The sequence below is a fragment of the Vulpes vulpes genome, chromosome 8 (assembly GCF_048418805.1).
Source record: "Vulpes vulpes isolate BD-2025 chromosome 8, VulVul3, whole genome shotgun sequence".
Lineage (NCBI taxonomy): Eukaryota > Metazoa > Chordata > Mammalia > Carnivora > Canidae > Vulpes > Vulpes vulpes.
The window spans coordinates 109,838,405-109,857,348 of record NC_132787.1 but is presented as its reverse complement, the minus strand read 5'-3'; the positions used below and the strand labels follow the sequence as shown (position 1 = coordinate 109,857,348).

Sequence of the window (18,944 nt, the reverse complement as noted above, 5' to 3'; positions counted from 1 at the left end):
TGGCCTTTGTGTTCAAACCTTTAAGACTATAAACGCCACTTGAAGCTCGCAGGACGTCCAGACCCAGGCCACGGTCCAGGGCTGGCCACGGGGCTGTAGCCTGCAGGCCCAGTTCCAGCTCTAACGACCTGGGAAAACACGGCGTGAGAGACGTTGACACAAGCGACGTATGTATGAAAATACGTAGGTTTTAGGAAAGTTACAGGTAGACGGGCACAGGGTCATTTTTACTTTCCCTTCTAGATGTCTGAACTTCAAGTTTTTCTATAAAATGAGTGTCTTTGCTTTTTCCTATAATCAAAGGGAAGCATCAAAATTGGTAAAGGTTTTGCTTTTAAAGGGGGATTGAGGGGCACCCAGTCGGTGGTGTCTGACTCTTGGTTTCAGCTCAGATTGTGATCTCGAGGTCGCGGGATCGAGCCGCTCTTTGGGCTCCGCACTCAGCACGGAGTCAGCAGAAGACCCTCTCCCTCACGTTCTAAAATAAAATCTTCAGGAATAAAAATAAAGGCCGTTTAAACATCGGGGAGAGGGTGAAAGGCCCTGCAACGGCCTCTAGACGGTGATGAAGAGGAGTGAGCTGGACGGCCACCAGCGTGCGATGCGTGAGACTTCGCAGGAACAGGTAGGATGGGAAAACCGCGCGTACAACGAAACACGTTACAGACACAGAAATACGCACCTGGTTACAGACCCCGTGCTCAGAAGCGGCCGGAGACGGGCTGGAACCACGTAGCCCACGGAGGGGCCGTCCCAGGGCAGCAGCGGGGGCCGGGGGTCCTGGGAGACCACGTCTGTAAACTCAGTTTTTTAAAAAGATTTCAAGTAAAAAAAATAAATAAATAAATAAAAATAAAAAGATTTCAAGTAATTTCTGTACCCAACGTGGGGCTCGAACCCACAACCCCGAGATCGAGTCACATGCTCTACTGACAGGCAGCCAGGGGCCCTGGTAAACACCGTTTTAAAAGACGCCTTAAGGTCGAGAACCGGTGGCTTTAGGACGGTGAACCGGGGGGGCGAACCGGGGGGCGAACCGGGGGGCCTCCGAGCTCCCTTGCTGCAGAAAGCAAGCTTGTCCCTCCAGGTCCCTGTCACACGGGGACACTCAGGCTGCCTGTCCCCCCAGGGCCGGCGCGGTGCCCAGGGGGCGGTCAGGGCTCCCGCAGCCATGCACTGGGCTCTGGGACCGTGCAGGGGTGAGGGGCCCTCTGGGCAGAAAAGTCCTTCCTGTCCCTGACGGCACATGTGCGCACCCCCACCCACACGGGTGTGCACCGGCCGCTCGCTCCCCTCTCCCCCGCGTTCTGCGGAGCCCCAGGGCCCTCCCTGGGCGTGGGGACTGCGCAGCGCCCGCCAGGAGGCTCGGCCAGGGCTGGATCCCACCCAGGGCGCAGGTCCCCAGCCACCATCCGGACGGGGTCCTCCCTCCCGGGAGCCGCAGCGGCCCAGCAGCAGCGCCGGGTTGACGGCAGCCTCCACGCCGCGGTCCCTGCAGGTGCTCCCCGGGGCCACCCGGAGGCGGACACCGTGGCCCCCACGGGCGGTACCGACCCACACGGGGCGGCCCCGCACCCCCCACAGTGCAGGCCAAGGCCTCACCCCCCACCGGCCCCTCGCCCCACGCTCCCCCCACGATGGCCCTGGGACGACACCCCTGCCCCGGGTCCCCTGACCGCGCCCCCGCCAAGTACAGAAGCGCGGCTTGGCCCGGAGACTTCCCGAAGCACTGGCTCTGCCGGGCAGGGCCACCTGGTCACGGAGCTGCGGGTGGCGAGGCGGCGCCGGTCAAACCAAGGTCACCGGCTTCCAACCTCCGTGGCTGCTGCTTCCACAGGGGCTCCCCTGGCCTAGGGTGGGCCGCGGATGGGGGGGGCGGGGGGGGGGGGCAGGGGACACGCCCCATGCCCCAGGGCTCTGAGGGGCACAGACGACACCAGGTGGGACCCGCGCTCGCAGGACGGGGCTCCTGGGGGCCTGGAGCCACCACCGCTTGCCCTCCCAGGGCGCCTATCCCCCCTTCCTGGGGCCCTGCTAGCCCAGAAAATGGGGTCTTCCTGCCCCAGGGGGGAGTGGTGGACGCGTGTGGCTCCTCCACGGCCACTGCCGGCCTGGGGGGGACACACTGGTCCTCCGGGGGGTCGTGGCCAGGCCCGTTCCAGGCCCAGACGGGAGGGGACGGCCACTCACTCCACCGGTGGCCAGGCGGCCTTCCCAACCTGGGGCCTGGGTCTCCGCAGCTCGTGTGACCAGGCCCCCCAGCTCCCCGCCCCCCAGCTCCCCCAGCCTCCCCCAGCTCCCAGCTCCCAACTATCTCCGGGCCTCAGCTCCTAGCTCCGCCCCCCAGGTCCCAGTCCCCCAGCCTCCCCCAGGTCCCAGTCCCCCAGCCTCCCCCAGCTCCCCGCCCCCCCAGCTCCCCCAGCTCCTAGTCCCCAGCTCCCAGTCCCCCAGACTCCCCCAGCTCCCCCCCAGCTCCTAGTCCCCCAGGTTCCAGCTTCCAATCCCCAGCTCCCAGCTCCCCACCAGGTCCCCCCACCTCCCAGTCCCCAGCTCCCAGCTCCCCGCTAGCTCCCCCCAGCTCCCAGTCCCCCAGCTCCCAGTCCCCAAGCCCCTGCCCAGGCCCCACCGCCGCGCTGCACCACACAAAGCAGATGCAAGTCCAGGTGCATCCACCCGGCCCCTTCCAGGACGAGGCCCAGCCCGGAGGCGCTGGATCAGGACGGGGAGAGACCAGGAGCCCCACTAAGGACACACAGGGCGCTGCCACCGGGGGCTGAGGCAGAGGCAGAAACACGGAGCACCCGGGGCCCCCATGTGTGGTTCCCAGGACCCAACAGGGCCGCTCTCATCACACTCAGGAACCTTCCATGAAAGGCCACCTGAGGGCAGGACCAGGCCACCCACGTGGCAGAGGCCAAAGGGTCCAAGGCCAGAGGGACGCCCCCCGCAGAGCCACGAGGAAGGGGTTCTGGTCTGAGGGTTGGGGGGGCACCACGCACAGGACCCCAGGCCACCCTGCACTTGGGGTCAGCCTCAGGATCCCCACAGCCCCCCATGGGTGCCGGGTCCCTGGCGGCTGCCTGCTGGCACCCTGGCTCCCCCCCCGCCCCTGCCCCCACCCCACACACAGTGTGGGGGGGGAGCCTCCTGCACCCGCGTGCCACTCCCCTTGCCAGGACTCTGCTGGGAAGGTGGGGAACCAGACCGCGGGCTTCCCGAAGCTGCTGCAGCAAACCGCCAGGAGGGGGAGGGAAGCAGCCCCATCTGTCCTCGCAGGGCTGGGGGCTCAGGGGTCTGCAGGCTGGTTCCTTCTGGGGCTCTCGGGGAGCCCCCTGTGCAGCATCAGGGGTGGGGTGGCGGCCAAACCTCCACCTGCCACAGCTGCCTCCCTCTGGGGTGTCTCTGTGTCTCATGGGCCCCTGCCTAGCTCAGGACGACCACACCCGGACCCCATGGGATCACCCCCACCAAGACTCTACTTCCAAATAAGCACCTCCGGGGCTCCCCGCTGCCTCCCCGTTCTGCCGATCAGCACTGGGCACCCCGGGTAGAGCAGGTGTGCAAGGGTGCAGGGATGCAGGGGTGCAGGGGTGTGGGTGCGTGGGTGTGCAGCAGTGCGGGTGTGGGTGTGCAGGGGTGCGGGTGTGCCGGGGTGTGGGGGATTCGGGGGTTTGGGTGTGCAGGGGTACGGGGGTGCGGGGTCTGGGGGTTGCAGGTGTGCAGGGGTGTGGGGGTGTGGGTGTGCAGGCGTGCAGGGGTGCAGGGGTGCCGGTGTGCCAGTGTGCAGGGGTGCAAGGTGCAGGAGGGCAGGGTGCAGGGGGGCAGGGGGCAGGGGGCAGGGGGCAGGGGTGCGGCGCCACCTGCCGTGCTCGCCTCGCCCGACCTCCGCGGGGACCCTTCACAGCCCAATCGCCTCGCGCAGCAGAAGCCTGCCTGGGGCCACACGCGCGGTGGGAGGCCATCCAGGACACCGGGGACACCGGGGACACCCAGAGGGCGCCTCGGGGGCCAGCACCCGCTCACCCTGGGACAGGAGCCGCGGCTGGCAGGGCTCCGTGTGCGCTGGGCGCTGCTGACCTGGCCTGCCCGCCCGCGGGATTCGGGGGGCCGTGGCCCGGGGGGCTGTGTGGCGGTGGCAGGTCGGGCCTCCCCGGGCAGCAGGGTGGTCCGCCTCCTCGGGTCACCCACGCCCCGTCCTGCCGCACACAGCAAGCGCCGGGCCGCCGGGATGAACCGATCACGTGCAGGGAACACCGAGGCGCGAGGCAAAGCACCGGATCTCAGGACTCCCAGCAGGCTGCACCCGCGCTCCAGGACAGGGGCGGGGCACCAGGTCGGGCCAAGCAAGTACAGCATCTTGGGCACGGAGGGGACACTGAACCCCTGGACCGGGCAGAGGCAGGGGCTCCCGCAGGAAGAGCGCCAGGCGACCCCGAGCCAGACCGGCCCCGGGAGGCCGCGCACACAGGCCGCACCCCCCATGGCCTCGGGTGCCCCGGCCCCGCCGCCTGGCACAGGGTGTCCCAGGACTCTGCACCCTGGGGCAGGAGAGGGAGAGTGGGAGGCGAGCCAGACGCCCCCAGGTGCACCTGCGCCCCAGCCCCTGGCCCAGTGTAGGCTCGACCTCAGGCCGCCCTGTCCCCCGGGGCCTGGGGCGTCCTGTCCCCCAGGGCCTGGGGCAGCCAGGTGCACACCCTCGCCCGAGGCCTGGTGGGCAGCCTGGAGGCGGAGGTGCATGTTCCCACCGACAGAAAGAGGTTCAACTCCCGTTTCCAAAGGAAAGGCCTTTGCTTCTGCAGCTGTGCGTGCGCTCCCCAAGCTCAGGTGAAGGCCTAGACTCGGGGGGCCACAGGGGAGGCCGGGCCTCCGGGGGCGACTGGGGCCGGGGGGCCATGAGGGCGGGTGTCGGGGAAACCGGCAGCTCCAGAACCGTCTCCACTCCCCGTGAGGCCACCCCAGCAGGCGGCCCCTGCGAGAACCCCACGGCGCTGACCCCAGGGGCGCCCGGCCTCCAGGACCGCGGGAACCGAGGTGGCCGGGGGCGCCCTGGGACCCACCGAGGAGCTTCTCGGGTGTCAAGGCGGCTGCTGAGGGGCACAGGGTACGGGCCGGGACCTGCCGCCCCCGGAGGCCGCACGTCATCCCGTGGGGCTATCTGCTGAGCGCAGCCGGTGGCCAGGGTGGCGCACTGTGCAAACGGGGCTGCTCCCCTCTCTGGACCCACCGACCCAGGGGCTGGTAGGAGGGGACGATGGGCAGCCGGGGGCGGGGGATGAGGGCTCCAGGCCCATCCGCGTCATCAGGGCGGCTGGGGGGCGCCCCGATCCTCCGGGGCCCGCGGCGGAAGCTCCTCCAGCCTTGTCGCCTGCAACCCGAGGCGACAGACAGGGTGGGACCGCCGGCGGGACGGAGGGGGCTGACCCCAGGGTGCGCACTGGCCTCCGAGCACCTGCCGTGGCCGCCAGGGGCCCCACACACGCGGGGACAGGACGCGATGGCTCCACACTCGGGGGGCCGAACCCACTGCCACTCCCACTGGGCCGACTCCGCGGGGCCAATTTCTCAGACTTCCCGGGGCACCCACAGCCCGGGGCGGAGGGGCACCCGGAAGGCCTGGGGCGCCTCTGCCCTGTGCAGCGGTTAGGGACTGGGTCAGGGGCTGGGTTAGGGGCTGGGTCAGGGGCTGGGTCAGGAACTGGGTTAGGGGCTAGGTTAGGGGCTAGGTCAGGGGCTGGGTTAGGGGCTGGGTCAGGGGTTGGGTCAGGGGCTGGGTCAGGGGCTGGTTCAGGGGCTGGGTCAGGGACTGGGTCAGGGACTGGGTTAGGGGCTGGGTTAGGGGCTAGGTCAGGGGCTGGGTTAGGGGCTGGGTCAGGGACTAGGTTAGGGGCTGGGTCAGGGGCTAGGTCAGGAGCTGGGTTAGGGACTAGGTTAGGGGCCAGGGTAGGAGCCAGGTTAGGGGCCGGGTCAGGGGCTAGGTCAGGGACTGGGTTAGGGACTAGGTTAGGGACCCGCGCCGGCCCTGGAGGCAGCGAGGCCACACGTCACGGTCACCCACGAGGCCGCGGACAGTCATCCTGCTCGGGGGGGCTGCCCGGCCCTCCCCCCAGTCCTCCCGTCCATGGGGGCGGCTGGGGGCGCCCGTGGGAAGGACGGGCTGAGCGGGGGTGGGGGGCCACAAGGTGGACACGCCGAGGTGTCAGCTGGGGCGGGGCAGGGCAGGGTCTGCCCCCAGGCGGGGCTGCAGGTGTCTGGGGTCCAACAATCTTGCCCAGGACGCGGCGTGGGCGGAGAGCGCGGGGATCCCGGGCACACGCGGGGCAGCAGGGCGCCTGGTTCACGCGCACACCCGAGGCCCGCGCGGTGGGCACTGGGGGCACAGTCGGGGCACCACCCACTTGTGATTTCGGCCCAGGTCACCATCTCTGGGTCGTGGGATCCAGGCCTGTGCTGGGCTCCGTGCGGGGCCTGGGACCTGCTTCAGACTGTTTTTTTTTTTAATCCCTTAAGAAAGGTCAGTGATGTTGGGAGGCGCGGAGGGGCACAAGCACGGCCCCTGGGAGCTCCCAAGGGGCGAGGGCAACGAAGGCCCAGCCGGGCTCCTGACAACCTCCCGGCCCCACAGGAAACACGGGCTGCGGGGGGCATGGGGGGCCATGAAGGGTGCGGGGAGGGGCGGGGGGCCAGAGGGGGGTGGGGGCCCAAGGGGGCGCGAGGGGCGCGGGGTGGGCGTGTGGTGGGCGGGGGGCGGCGGGGGGGCGAGGGGGCGCGAGGGGCATGGGGGTGGGGTGCGGGGGGCGCAAGGGGCGCGGGGCTGGCCGTGGCCGGACACCTGCGAAGAGCAGGCACGCAGGAGCCTGACAGGCCGGCTCCGAAGGTGGGGGGCGGCCGCGGGCTCGTGGCAGGAACACGCGCAGGGCTGAGCCTAAGTGGAACTAGGCCAACAGGGAGGTCACTCGCAGCTCGGAGCGGGCATTCCGGCTCCCAGCCCCCCCGCCCCCCCACACCCCGCCCAGCGCCTTCCACAGCAGGGCACCTTAGGGTGCCTGGCAGCCCGGGTGCTGGAGCCCCCACTCTTGATTTCAGCTCAGGTCATCTCAGGGTCGTGGGAGGGAGCCCCGGCAGGTCTGCACCGGTTGGGGGGGGGCACCGGTGGGCCTGAGACTTTTCTCTCCCTCACTCCGCACTGTCTCTGATAAATAAACCTTTAAAAAATAAGAAGAGGGACGCCTGGGGGGCTCCGTGGGTGAGCGTCTGCCTTGGGCTCAGGCCGAGACCCCAGGGCCCCAGAACCGAGTCCCGCATCGCGCTCCCTGCAGGGAGCCTGCTCCTCCCTCTGCCTGTCTCTGCCTCTCATGAGTAAATAAAATCTTTTTTAAAATAAATAAAATAAAAATAAGCGGCATTTGCGAAGTGACAGCGCGGAGACCTACCCTGTTCAGCAAGCAGACGGCGGGCGGGCCGCGGGCCCTAAGCTGGGAAGGACACCGCCCCGAGGACGGCGGAGCCAGGGCCGTTCTCCTGGAGGCCGGGCCGCGCGCTCCCTGGGGGGATTCCAGACTCAGAGCCCGGGGGGGGGGGGGGGGGGTGACCTTACGAAGAAGGATCGCTCCTCTCGGGCTTCAGCCACCCACCGGCGCAGGGGCGCTGCCCTCAGGGGGCCCCCCACATCCCGGCGGGGTCAGCGAAGCCCGGATGCCCGTTGCCAGCCTCGCGTGGCCTGCACAGGGTCCCGTCCTCAAACTCCGTTCACTGGACCGTCTAAGACGGGAGTTTAATCCGTGCCTCAGACCCAGGGGAGGCGATGAGAGAGGAAGATTTTTAATCCAGTTTTAAAAATCTTTAAAATAATCTGCCCTTCAGGGCACCTGGGTGGCTCAGGGGTTGGCATCTGCCTTCAGCTCAGAGTGTGACCCCCGGGTCCTGGGATCGAGTCCCCCATTGGGCTCCCTGCATGGAGCCTGCTTCTCCCTCTGCCTGTGTCTCTGCGTCTGTCTGCGTCTCTCATGAATAAATAAATAAAATCTTTTTTTTTTTTAAATTTTTATTTATTTATGATAGTCACAGAGAGAGAGGCAGAGACACAGGCAGAGGGAGAAGCAGGCTCCATGCACCGGGAGCCCGACGTGGGATTCGATCCCGGGTCTCCAGGATCGCGCCCTGGGCCAAAGGCAGGCGCCAAACCGCTGCACCACCCAGGGATCCCAATAAATAAAATCTTTAAAAAACACACAGGAAAACCCAATCTGCCCTTTAAAACATGAGGTTGGTTTGGAGTCTTCCTATGATCACAACAAATTAGGCAAAATTGTATCTCAGAATTGTTGAGGATAAAGATCATGTGCTAGTTTGGTGCTAGTTTTCCTGTTCAAGGCAAACGCTTGGTTGTAAGAATTCACAGGGAAATGAGCCTGGAAATCTCAGCGACCGGACGGTAACGCAGGTACAACGTGAACCCATTGAACGCGCGAAGGAACGACCACGACACCGGGTGCGGCGGGGGGACTTTAATGAGGCCAAGTGAGCGCACAATCAGGGCCGCTGCTTTACGTGGAACAAGAAGGTGGCGCCCGCGGCTGCGACGCCCCAGGACGGGTGCGGGTGCACTGGGCCCCCCACCGGCCGCAGAGGAGCGTCTGGGCCTGGCGGGCCGGCGTCTACAGGGCCGGCCGGCGGCCGCACGTCTGCTTCACAGCCGGGTCCGAGGGGCGGCTCCGCTCACAGGGCTCAGGCGACGTCCGGCGCGGGGCAGCCCGGGCGCGAGGCGAGGCAGCCGGGCCTAGGCGGTCTGCGCCAGGAAGCGCACGTACTGGCCCCGGGCGTCCAGGTGGTCGGCGGGCCGGCCGTACGCCGTCCACACGGGTTGCCCCACGAACAGCCGCATGGCCTTCACGTAGTTCTGGAAGACACAGACACACCGGGCGTGAACAGCGTCCCCGTGACTGTGCTCGGGGCTCCACGCCTCAGCCACGCGTCGCTGGGGGAGGCCGAGGCTCGGGCCCCAGCGCCACGTCTCCGCCGCGGGCCCAGCCCCACTCGGGAGAAACTGCCGTCCGCGCCCACGGGCACCGACCCACGCCCGGGCTGCGGCCTCGGGACCAGGGGGACAGCGCGCATCGCCCCTCAAAGTACAAACGTGCGGTGACACTTCAATCCAGTTTTCGCTTCAGGAGCTTAAAGTCGTGTGACAAACGTGTAAGGTCACCGACTCCAGCCGCGCTTCCAGCAGGGAGAGAGCAGACGCCACCTGCATGCCCGACGTGGGGGGTCGTCCCCCAGGGACAGCCACGCGGTGAGGTGACCCCGGAGCACGGCTGGCACCGGGGGACACAGGGACATGCCCTCGGGGGAGAGGACAGACCGGCGGGCGCTCGGCGGGTTGGCGGCCACTCCCTTTCCCGGGGTCCACCCCGCGGGACGCTGACCTTACCCGGTGCCCTCGGTCCCAGTTCAGAGTGTGCTTGTACCTCAGTCGGGCCCACGTCACGTCGGAGAAGCCAGCACTCGCCCACTTCTGTGCTCACCGCCACCCTCCGCGCGGGGACCGCGCCACCCCGACGCCCCAAACCGAAGCGCCCGGAGACGCCCCACAGAGCCGCACCCCTAGACCAACCCCGCTGGCTCACCCGGGACCCCCACCCCCGCACAGAGCCGGGGCCCCCCGACGTCCACACGGAGGGGCTGTGGGCTCGGGGGCTCCCCGGCCTCCCCTGGGCCACAGGCTCATAGCGCCGCCGGCCTGCCCCCGAGCGCCGCGGGGGCCCCGGTTCCGACGGCCGAGCCCACGCCACTTGCACCTCACGCACACCCGGCCGACCTTCTCATCCAGCGTGAAGCGGTGATAAATCCCTGCGGGGAGAGTGATCATGTCTCCCTTTTCCATGAAAATGCGGATCCACTTGTCGTCTTTGTCTCGCACATCGAAGTACCCGCTGCCGTCCAAGATGTAGCGGATCTCCTCATCCACGTGCAGGTGCTCCTCGTAGAACATCCTGAGCTGCGGGCAGGCGCACGCGGCTCTCAGGCACCATCGTGCCAACCGGGCCTGCCGGGCGCGGGTGGGTGCCGGGACACAGGGTGCTCGCGACCACACTCGGACTACACGGGGAGCACGGGGAGCACGGGGATGCGGGGGCGGGGCAGGGGCTGTGACCTGAGACAATGAGCACTGACACTCTCCCCCTCTCCTCTCCCCCATCCCCTCTCCCCCTTCTCTCTCTCTCTCTCTCTCTCTCTCTCTCACACACACACACACACACACACACACACTTCACAGCCACGTCCCCTCAAAGGCCTGGACTGGGCCCTGGAGCAGGGACCCCCGAGGGGCCATGAGGACTCACGGCGGGCTTCTAGGCCTGGGCACAGGGGGACTCCAGGGCCAGGTGGGGGGACAAGGCGGCACCGGCCCAGGGGGATGGAGCAAGGACAGAGCACGCAGGAGGATGCCAGGGACCGTCAGAAGGAAGGAACCGGTCAGAAAGCCTCCTGCCTGCTCAGCCGGGGGCAACGCGACCATCGGAACCCATCCCGGCGGGCAGGGGCTTCGGGCCAGGGAGCAGAGCTGGCATGCGTGAGGCCGCACCAACGCAAGCGGAAGGGAAGGGGCGGCCTGTCCTTACACCCGGAGCGGAACTAGAGGACGGCGGACGGGCAGCGTGCCCAGCACCCCGAGGGCCGGACGGCCCAGCCAGGAACCATCCAGGCTCCCTGCAGGGTCAGAGTTCGAGAAGCAGCAGCCTGTTTACAACGTGACTCTCCACAAACGTCTTCTTAGGTAAGAGGGAAAAACGGTAACTTCACAGCGACGAACCTGATGAACACGAACCTAACCAAGCCTCCTGTCACCAGGAAAGGTCCCCGACACCACGCGCCTCCCAACGGGGCGCACTGAGCGATGCAACATCGGCCACGCAGGATTCCCGCCAAACGCATGACCTGACCCTAACCACGAGGGCACCTACACAAACATGACAGAGGTACAGAGTAAAGGTTTGCTTTAGAGACACGAGAGAGAAGCCCGTATCAGCAAGAGAGTTTTCTTCCAGGAGAGAAGCTATTGTGCAAGCCTACAGCCACAGAGACAACATAATCACAAACGTCAACAGCACACGAGCCCCTTTGATGTGATAAGAGAAAGCATTCTGGGGCACCTGCGTGGTATTAAGTGTCCGACTCTTTTTTTTTTTTTTAGGATTTATTTACTTATTCATAGAGAGAGAGAGAGAGAGGAGGGACAGAGACCCGGGCAGAGAGTCCCTGCATGGAGCCTGCAGAAACAATGGGGATCCCTAGGTGGCTCAGCAGGTTAGCACCTGCCTTCGGCCCAGGGCATGATCCCAGGTCCCGGGATTGAGTCTCACATTGGCTCCCTGCATGGAGCCTGCTTCTCCCTCTGTCTGTGTCTCTGCCTCTCTCTCTCTCTATGTCTCTCATGAATAAATAAAAAATAAAAATAAAAATCTTTATACTGCAGAAAACAAAAGAGCAAAAAACCTTGAAAGAAGCCAGAAGAAAATAACCTGCAGAAGAACAAGAATAAGAATGACATCAGACTTCTCAGAAACCATGCAAGCAAGCAAGCAAAAAAATCCACCAACCTAGAATTCTGTATCAGGTTAAGTTATGCCCTAAAACTGACGGAGAAATAAAGGCTTTCTTGGACAAACAAAAACAGGGAATTTGTCACCAGCACACCTTGCCTTGAAAGAATGTTAAAAGAATTTCTTCAAGTGGAGAAGATAACGATACAGGTCTGCAACTCAGATCTACATGAGAAGGAAAAAAGAAGAAATAAAGGTAAAATAAAAGATTTCACATTTCTAATAATAACAGTAACAACACCATGGGTAATTATAACATATGGATAAATGAAATGAAAGACAGCAATGTCATAAAGGACAGGATGGAAGGGTTGGGAACACCTAGTTACAGGATAAATGTGTATTGCGAGCTCTAAGGCAATCACTAAAACATTTTTTTTTTAATTATAAGCCAAGAGAAGAGAAAATGAATCATATGAAATGCTCAATTAAAACCAGACAAGGCAGAAAAAGGAAAATATTTTTTTTAAATAAAGGATAAGTGCTATAAATGTTTAAAATGTACAAATATGGTAGAAAATAATCAACAATACCAATAATCCATTTAAAAGACAGACTGTCAGAATAGACAAAAAAACACATAAACACACAAATCTCCAACTATATGTTGTCTCCAAGAAACCCACTTTTTTTTTTTTTTTTTGAGAGAGCACACATGTACACAGGCCCAGAAGTGAGGGAGGGGAGCATCAGGAGAAGGAGAGAGAAAATCTTGTGTTTGGTTTTGTTTTCTCTATTTCTCAGAGAGAGACCACAGGCAGGCATGAGCAAGGGGAGGGGCAGAGGGAAAGCAGACCCCAGCTGAGCAGGGACCCAACTCAGGGCTCAAGCCCAGGACCCCAGGATCATGAGCTGGGCCTAAAGCAGATGCTTAATCAACTAAGCCACCCAGGCCCCTCAAGAGATAGAGAATCTGTTTGTTTGTTTGTTTGAAAGATTTTATTTATTTATTCACGAGAAACACAGAGAGCGAGAGAGAGACAGAGAGAGAGAGAGAGAGAGAGAGACAGAGAGAGGCAGAGACACAGGCAAAGGAAGAAGCAGGCTCCATGCAGGGAGCCCGACATGGGACTTGATCCCGGGTCTCCAGGATCACACCCTGGGCCAAAGGCGGCGCTAAACCGCTGCGCCATCCGGGCTGCCTGAGACAGAGAATCTTAAGCAGGCTCCACACCCAGCACAGAGCCTGACATGGGGCTCAATCTCACGACCCTCAGATCATTACTGGAGCAAAAATCAAGAGTCAGACACTTAACTAACTTCCTGGGTTTCCAGAAAAACCAAGAAACCCAATTTAAAATAAAGACACAGTCCGGTGGAGTCACCAAATAAATAAATAAATAAGTAAGTAAGTAAGTAAGTAAGTAAATAAATAAATAAATAAATAAAGACACAAATAGGTTAAAAGCTCAGATTTGGAGGAAGAGACACCATGTTAACAGTAGTCAAAAGAAAGCCTGGGGAGCTGTATTGTTTTTCAGACAAGGCAGACTTCAGCACAAGAAAAATTATTAGGGATAAAGGTGATTATCATGTAATAACAAAAGGGTCAAATCTCTAAGATGACATGACAACCTTGAACAGGTATGCGCCTAACAACAAACGTCAAAATCACAAGGCAAAGACTAAGAATGAGAAGAACAGATGAATCCTCTATTTTGTTGCAGATTTCAACACACCCATCAATAAGTGTCAGGTTCAACTAGCAGAAAATCAGTAACAGTCACTGACCAGCAGCACCAATCAACACTCATAGAATACACATTCTCCTCAAGCTCACATGGTACATTCACTAGGATAAACTACGTTCTGGCCCATAAAACAGCCTCAATATATTTACAAGGACTCAAGTCTTGCAAAATATATTCTCAGACTACAGTGGAATTAAATTGGAAAGCAACGAAAGTCTCTGGAAAAGTCCCCATGTAAGTGGAAATTAACACATATCAAAAAATCCACAGGGGACAAAGAAGAAATCAAAAAAGAAATTCATTTGGAAATACTCAAAATGAACATGAAAATGATTCAAAATTTGGGTGATGCCACTTAAAGTAGTACCTAGGGGAAATGTACAGCACTAAATACCTACGTTAAAAGAGAAGGCTGCAAGTCGATGACCTCAGGAACCATGTTAAGAAATTAGAAAAAGGATAGCTCAGCCGGTTGAGCATCCAACTCTTGATTTTGGCTCAGGTTGTGATCTCAGGGTCATGAGATCCAGCCCCACATCTGGCTCCCTGCTCAGTGGGGAGTCTCTCGCCATCGCCCTCTGCCCCTCCTTCCACCTGCATGATCTCTTGCTCTCTCTCAAGTAACTATGTCTTCTTTTAAAAAAGGATAAAAATAAACAAAAAAAACAAAACAAAACAAAAAGGATAAAAACAGAAAAAAGAAAAAGAAGAAAAAGAAAAAAAAGAGAAAAAAAAAGAAAAGAAAAAGAAAAGAAGAAAAAAAGGATAAAAAACAAAAAAAGAGAAGCTTGTGTTCGATAGGGGTGAATATAATGATTCCCCTCTTTGAAGAATTTAGAGCTCCCTTACCTTTTCTTCATAATTTGGTAGTTTATCCTTGCTTATGGTTATTATGTCCATCCAGGAGTAGTTTCTCTCTTTTCGGATCTTTTCTAATTCTGGATCATTCTCATGTTTGTCAGCATCCAACTATTAGGGTTTAAACAAGGAAAACGGAGGTCACATTAACGCAAGGAAACTGAAACGTTCTCTTTCTGGGTCTCCAATATGATCACATTCCAAATTTATCATCCGGTCCTCCGTCAGTCGCAAATTAACCTTCCTTCCCCCACCTTCCCTATTCCTCGAGGGTTTCCCCATTCTCCACGACAGCTAAAGAGACTGCGTTGTGCTTAATTCTTGCCTCTTTTCTCCCCGGCAATTCTTCCCGGGGGATTCTGTGTCACCGTTCTAGCCCCACTGCCGAGAGCCCAGGCGAAGCGCCCATGCCCAAGCCGGTCCGAAGGCGCCAACCCCACCTCCGCTCCAGCCCGCTCCTCCAGCACCAATCCCCTGCAGGTCTAGGGGATCTCTCTATGGTCAGCTGTTTCCCTGGGCTGAAATGACGGATACTCTGGAAGCCTACAAATACAACCCAAGTTCATTATGGCGGGAAGAGAGGACTTCCATCGTGTGGCCCCAGCTGCCTTTTCTACTCCATCTCTACTCCGTTTTTTTCTTTAATTGACGTGCTAAACCAAATACGATCATTTGCTACTCTCCAAAAGATACGTGATGCTTCACATCCCCACACCCTTGCTCCTGACAGCCTCCTGTACCTAGACAGCTCCTTCACCACTTTCATTCATCCCAGTTCTACCGATTCTTCAAGGTCCAATTCTAAGATGTCTGTCATGAAGCGTTCCCCTAGGACCCCAGCCAGAGACAGGAGTGCAGACCCCCTGCACTCCCACTTCAAAGTACCGGCAATGATTTTAGCGTACTTTGCATTATGCTGCAATACAATGCACGTTTTCTCCCAACTAGGGAATAGCAGACTCCAGGATATCGTGGTCATCAACCCATTAAACTCTACAAAGAGGACTCCCAAAATTATCAAATCCACCTCACGCTGTGCACAGTACTGCTCCACGCCCAAGCCACCCAACTTCAAATTGTATATAGGAGACAGAGCTCTCTATCCCTCTGCCGCGGTCCTGGTAGCACATCTGCAAAAATGCTCCATTTGTACCCACTGGTCAAGAGTAGTTATTATGAAGAAAGTATAAAAACAGCAGGATGCCAAAACCACAGAGTATCTATTTATTTACATGTTCCATGTCCAACATGGGGCTTGAACTCACCACCCTGGCATCAGACGTTGGATGCTGTGCAGACTGTGCCAGCTGGGCACCCCTACACAGTTTAACTTTGATAACCCTTTGACTTTTGCAGAACAGATCTAGAAGGTAGGAGAAACTGAGTCTGACCCTGTGGGACAGCTAAAAGATGCCTTTAAAATGTGGTATTTCGGGATCCCTGGGTGGTGCAGCGGTTTGGCCGGCCTTTGGCCCAGGGCGCGATCCTGGAGACCCGGGATTCAATCCCACGTCGGGCTCCTGGTGCATGGAGCCTGCTTCTCCCTCTGCCTGTGTCTCTTCCTCTCTCTCTCTCTCCCTCTCTCTCTTTGACTATCATAAATAAATAAAAATCAAAAAAATTAAAAAAAAATAAAAATAAACTGTGGTATTTCATCCTCTGGATACATTCACAAGTTGACCAGTATCTTGGTCTTAAACTGTAAAAAAAGCAGCATGAAACCCCCAAAGTGCAGTAACTGGACTCTCCTGACGGCTCTGACGGCAGATAAGTTGATGTCAGTGATGAAACAACTTATTTCCCCGCCGTACAGACATGATGTACCACGTGACTGCCTCAAAGACGGTGCCTTCCAGCAGGGTAAGGACTACATCCTAGCCTGGGGAAAGATGAACATTCTAGAAAAATTAACGGGGGGGGGGGGGGGCACAGTGTTGAGCAGGGAGGCTGCTCACCGGGACCCGGAGGCCGCAGGGGGCCCCTCCGCAGAGGCCGCTCGGCAGGTGCAAGGGCTGGAGGCCGCCACCCGGCTCCCAGGGGCAGCGGAGGGCGCGTCTATACCTGCCCCACCCCCACCCCCACCGCCACCGCCGCCCCCTTCGTTGAACCAAAGCTTGCTCGGCTCACTTATTGGGGGGACTCGCCTGTGGTTCTGCTTATAGGCTGGGCTGCAATTGTCTGCGATCCTAAGCGAACCCACCTGGGCGCCGGGGGCTCGGCGGGTTAGCGCCGCCTGCGGCCCAGGGCGTGACCCCGGGGCCCCGGGATCGAGTCCCGCGTGCAGCCCGCTCCGCCCTCCGCCTGGGTCTCTGCCCCCTCCTCCCTCCCCCTCTCTCTCATAAATAAATAAATAAGAATCTTTTTAAAGATGCCAGATGCACCCAGTTTCGCTGGTGGAGTGACTGGCGGTGACAGCGGACGCCGCCAGGGCGCGGCTGGTGCCGGGAGCCCGCGGGGCCAGCGCCGCTCCGGGAGGTCCCCTGAGGGCCTGCGCAGAGCGCACAGCCCGGGGGCGGCGGGGCGGGCGCCCGAGGAATCAGGGGCGCGCGGTCCCGCGGCGGCCGACGGAGCCCCCGCCCGAGGGCGCACCCGCAGGGGCTCCCGGGGGGTCCCCAAGGCCTCCCGCCTGCGCGCCCCCCGGGGACTCCACTCCCCGCGCGCCCCGCGCAGGCGCCCCGGGCCCCCCGCGCACCCCCACCGGCCGGGCCCCGCTCCGAGACCACCTGGGGCGTCGGCCCCGCACTGAGCATGCGCAGGCGCCCAGGTGGCCTAGAGCCCCGGACGCCGACCACCCGGCGCCCGCACTGAGCATGCGCACGGCGTGCCGGTCGCCCACAGCCCCCGACGCTGCGATTGAGCATGCGCGGCACGCTCCGGGCGCCGCCGACCACCCGGGCGCCCTACTGGGCACGCGCAGTGCCCCTGGCCCGTCCCGGCCAAGTGCCCTCTAGCTGCAGCTTGGGGCTGCGGGCGGCGCGGGTACCCCAGGGGGGCTGCCCCCGCCCCGCGTACCTTCCAGTAAAGCACCCCAAGCCGGCGCAGCTGCTCCAGGCCGACTGGGCGGCTGGGCTCTGCGCGGTGGGGCCGCCTCGGGTCGTCGGCCGACTCGTCCATGTACCAGGCCTGCACCATGGCCGGACCGGGGCGCCGCGGGCACGCCCTGCACGCCCCCCACCCCGGCTTCGGCGCGTCCCGGCCGCGGGCTGCGGGAGGTGGCGGAGGGACAGCGGGTGCGCGTCGCCCAGGGGGCCCTTATCCCCGCGCGGAGATGGGGCGGGGCCCGGCGGGGCGGGGGCGGGCGGGGGGCGGGGCCAGCGCCTCGCGGTCCCCAGGGGGCAGGACGCAGACGCGGCAGGGCCAGGCGCCCGAGGTGCCCCGGGGGCGGGAGGAGGCCGTCGGTCCTGTTGACAGAACAGTCAGGTGGACCAAGCAGTCCTGACCTTAGCCTGCACTGTGCGGAGCGGTAGCGTGATGGCACCCCTGGGCCCCTGGACCCCTGGGCCCCTGGACCCCTGGACCCCTGGGCCCCTGGACCTCTGCACCCCTGGACCCCTGGACCCCTGGGCCCCTGGACCTCTGCACCCCTGGACCCCTGGACCCCTGGGCCCCTGGACCTCTGCACCCCTGGACCCCTGGACCCCTGGGCCCCTGGACCCCTGGGCCCCTGGACCTCTGCACCCCTGGACCCCTGGACCCCTGGGCCCCTGGACCTCTGCACCCCTGGACCCCTGGACCCCTGGGCCCCTGGACCCCTGGGCCCCTGGACCTCTGCACCCCTGGACCCCTGGACCCCTGGACCCCTGGACTGCAAGCGACATGGGGCGCAGCGAGGCCTGAAGGCCGTGGTCAGCCCAGGCCCAGGTGTCGCTGGGGTGGGGGGGCCGCGCCCCCCGTGCCCCGGTCGGTGCAGGTCCACCGGGCCGCCCGAGCACCCTTCTCCCTTCCCCAGGTTCCGGCGCCCCCTTCCCAGTCCGTGAATCATCAGTTTAGACGAGGAAGGGTCCGTGTTTCGGGCCAGGTGAGACCAGCGCAGCGGCTGGCAGCCGCCAGGAGCATCCTCCCAGCTGGCCCTGAGCCCAGCCCCGCCGCCTGCCAGCGCTGCGGGCCCAGGACCTCCCCCGTGGGCTGCGCATCTTCCCCTGCCCCAGGACGTCTCCGAAGGCGATCCCGGCGCCCCCGGACCCCACCGGTGCAGCCCCAGTGCTCGCCCGTCCCTGGACACTGCTCTCAGAGTCGCCCCCGCCCCGTGCTCCCACACCCAGCCGGCCGGCGCCTTCCTGCAAGGGCTCTTCTCCCTTCCCTCCTGCGCCCTCCTGTCCTGCTCCTCCCCTGACCGCAGGGTCATGCAGGTCGGTCCTCTATGCACGCACAGTCCAGGCGACCTCAGGGCGTCCAGCACACGTGGTGACTTCCACATCCTCCTCTAGCCTGGACCTCTTTTGAGACCTGACTCGGGCACACGCGGTGAGTGAGGGTCTGGAACCTAACTCGGCAGAGACACGTCCAGATGTGTCCCTCCCCAGCCTTTGCCAACCCAGTCCGCAGCCCCACCAACCACCCAGGGCCTGAATCCCAGGGTCTAGGGGCTCGCGTTCCCTCTCCCTCACCCTCAGCATCCGGCCATATCTAGCAGCAGGTCCTCACACCGCCACAAACCCACGCACTTCGCCCCAGCTCCTCCACCCTCTTTTCTTGATTGATAAAATTGTTTAGTGAAGTCGGCCCCCTGCTTCCACGCTGGCACCACTGCAGGCCATTCTGTGCAGAGCGTGTGTTTAAAAATACAAATGGGGCG

General features: G+C 61.8%; 1 protein-coding gene across 5 annotated transcripts; it reads right to left on the bottom strand.

The window, feature by feature from the left end:
* Positions 1 to 8,489: 8,489 nt before the first annotated feature.
* On the bottom strand, positions 8,490 to 17,412 carry ADI1 (acireductone dioxygenase 1). Of its 5 annotated transcripts, none has more exons than XM_072767820.1 (4): positions 17,162 to 17,412; positions 14,141 to 14,260; positions 9,815 to 10,042; positions 8,490 to 8,896 (listed from the first exon to the last, which is right to left on the bottom strand). In XM_072767820.1, the coding sequence occupies exons 1-4, from the start codon at positions 17,279 to 17,281 to the stop codon at positions 8,777 to 8,779; spliced, it is 588 nt and encodes a 195-aa protein (XP_072623921.1). In that variant the 5' UTR covers positions 17,282 to 17,412; the 3' UTR covers positions 8,490 to 8,776. The 5 variants fall into 5 exon arrangements, with proteins under 5 accessions (XP_072623921.1, XP_025864958.1, XP_072623919.1 ...); XM_026009173.2 differs by having other exon boundaries at positions 9,815 to 9,994; positions 17,162 to 17,407; XM_072767818.1 differs by lacking the exon at positions 17,162 to 17,412 and adding an exon at positions 16,531 to 17,070.
* Between the last annotated feature and the right edge of the window lie 1,532 nt (positions 17,413 to 18,944).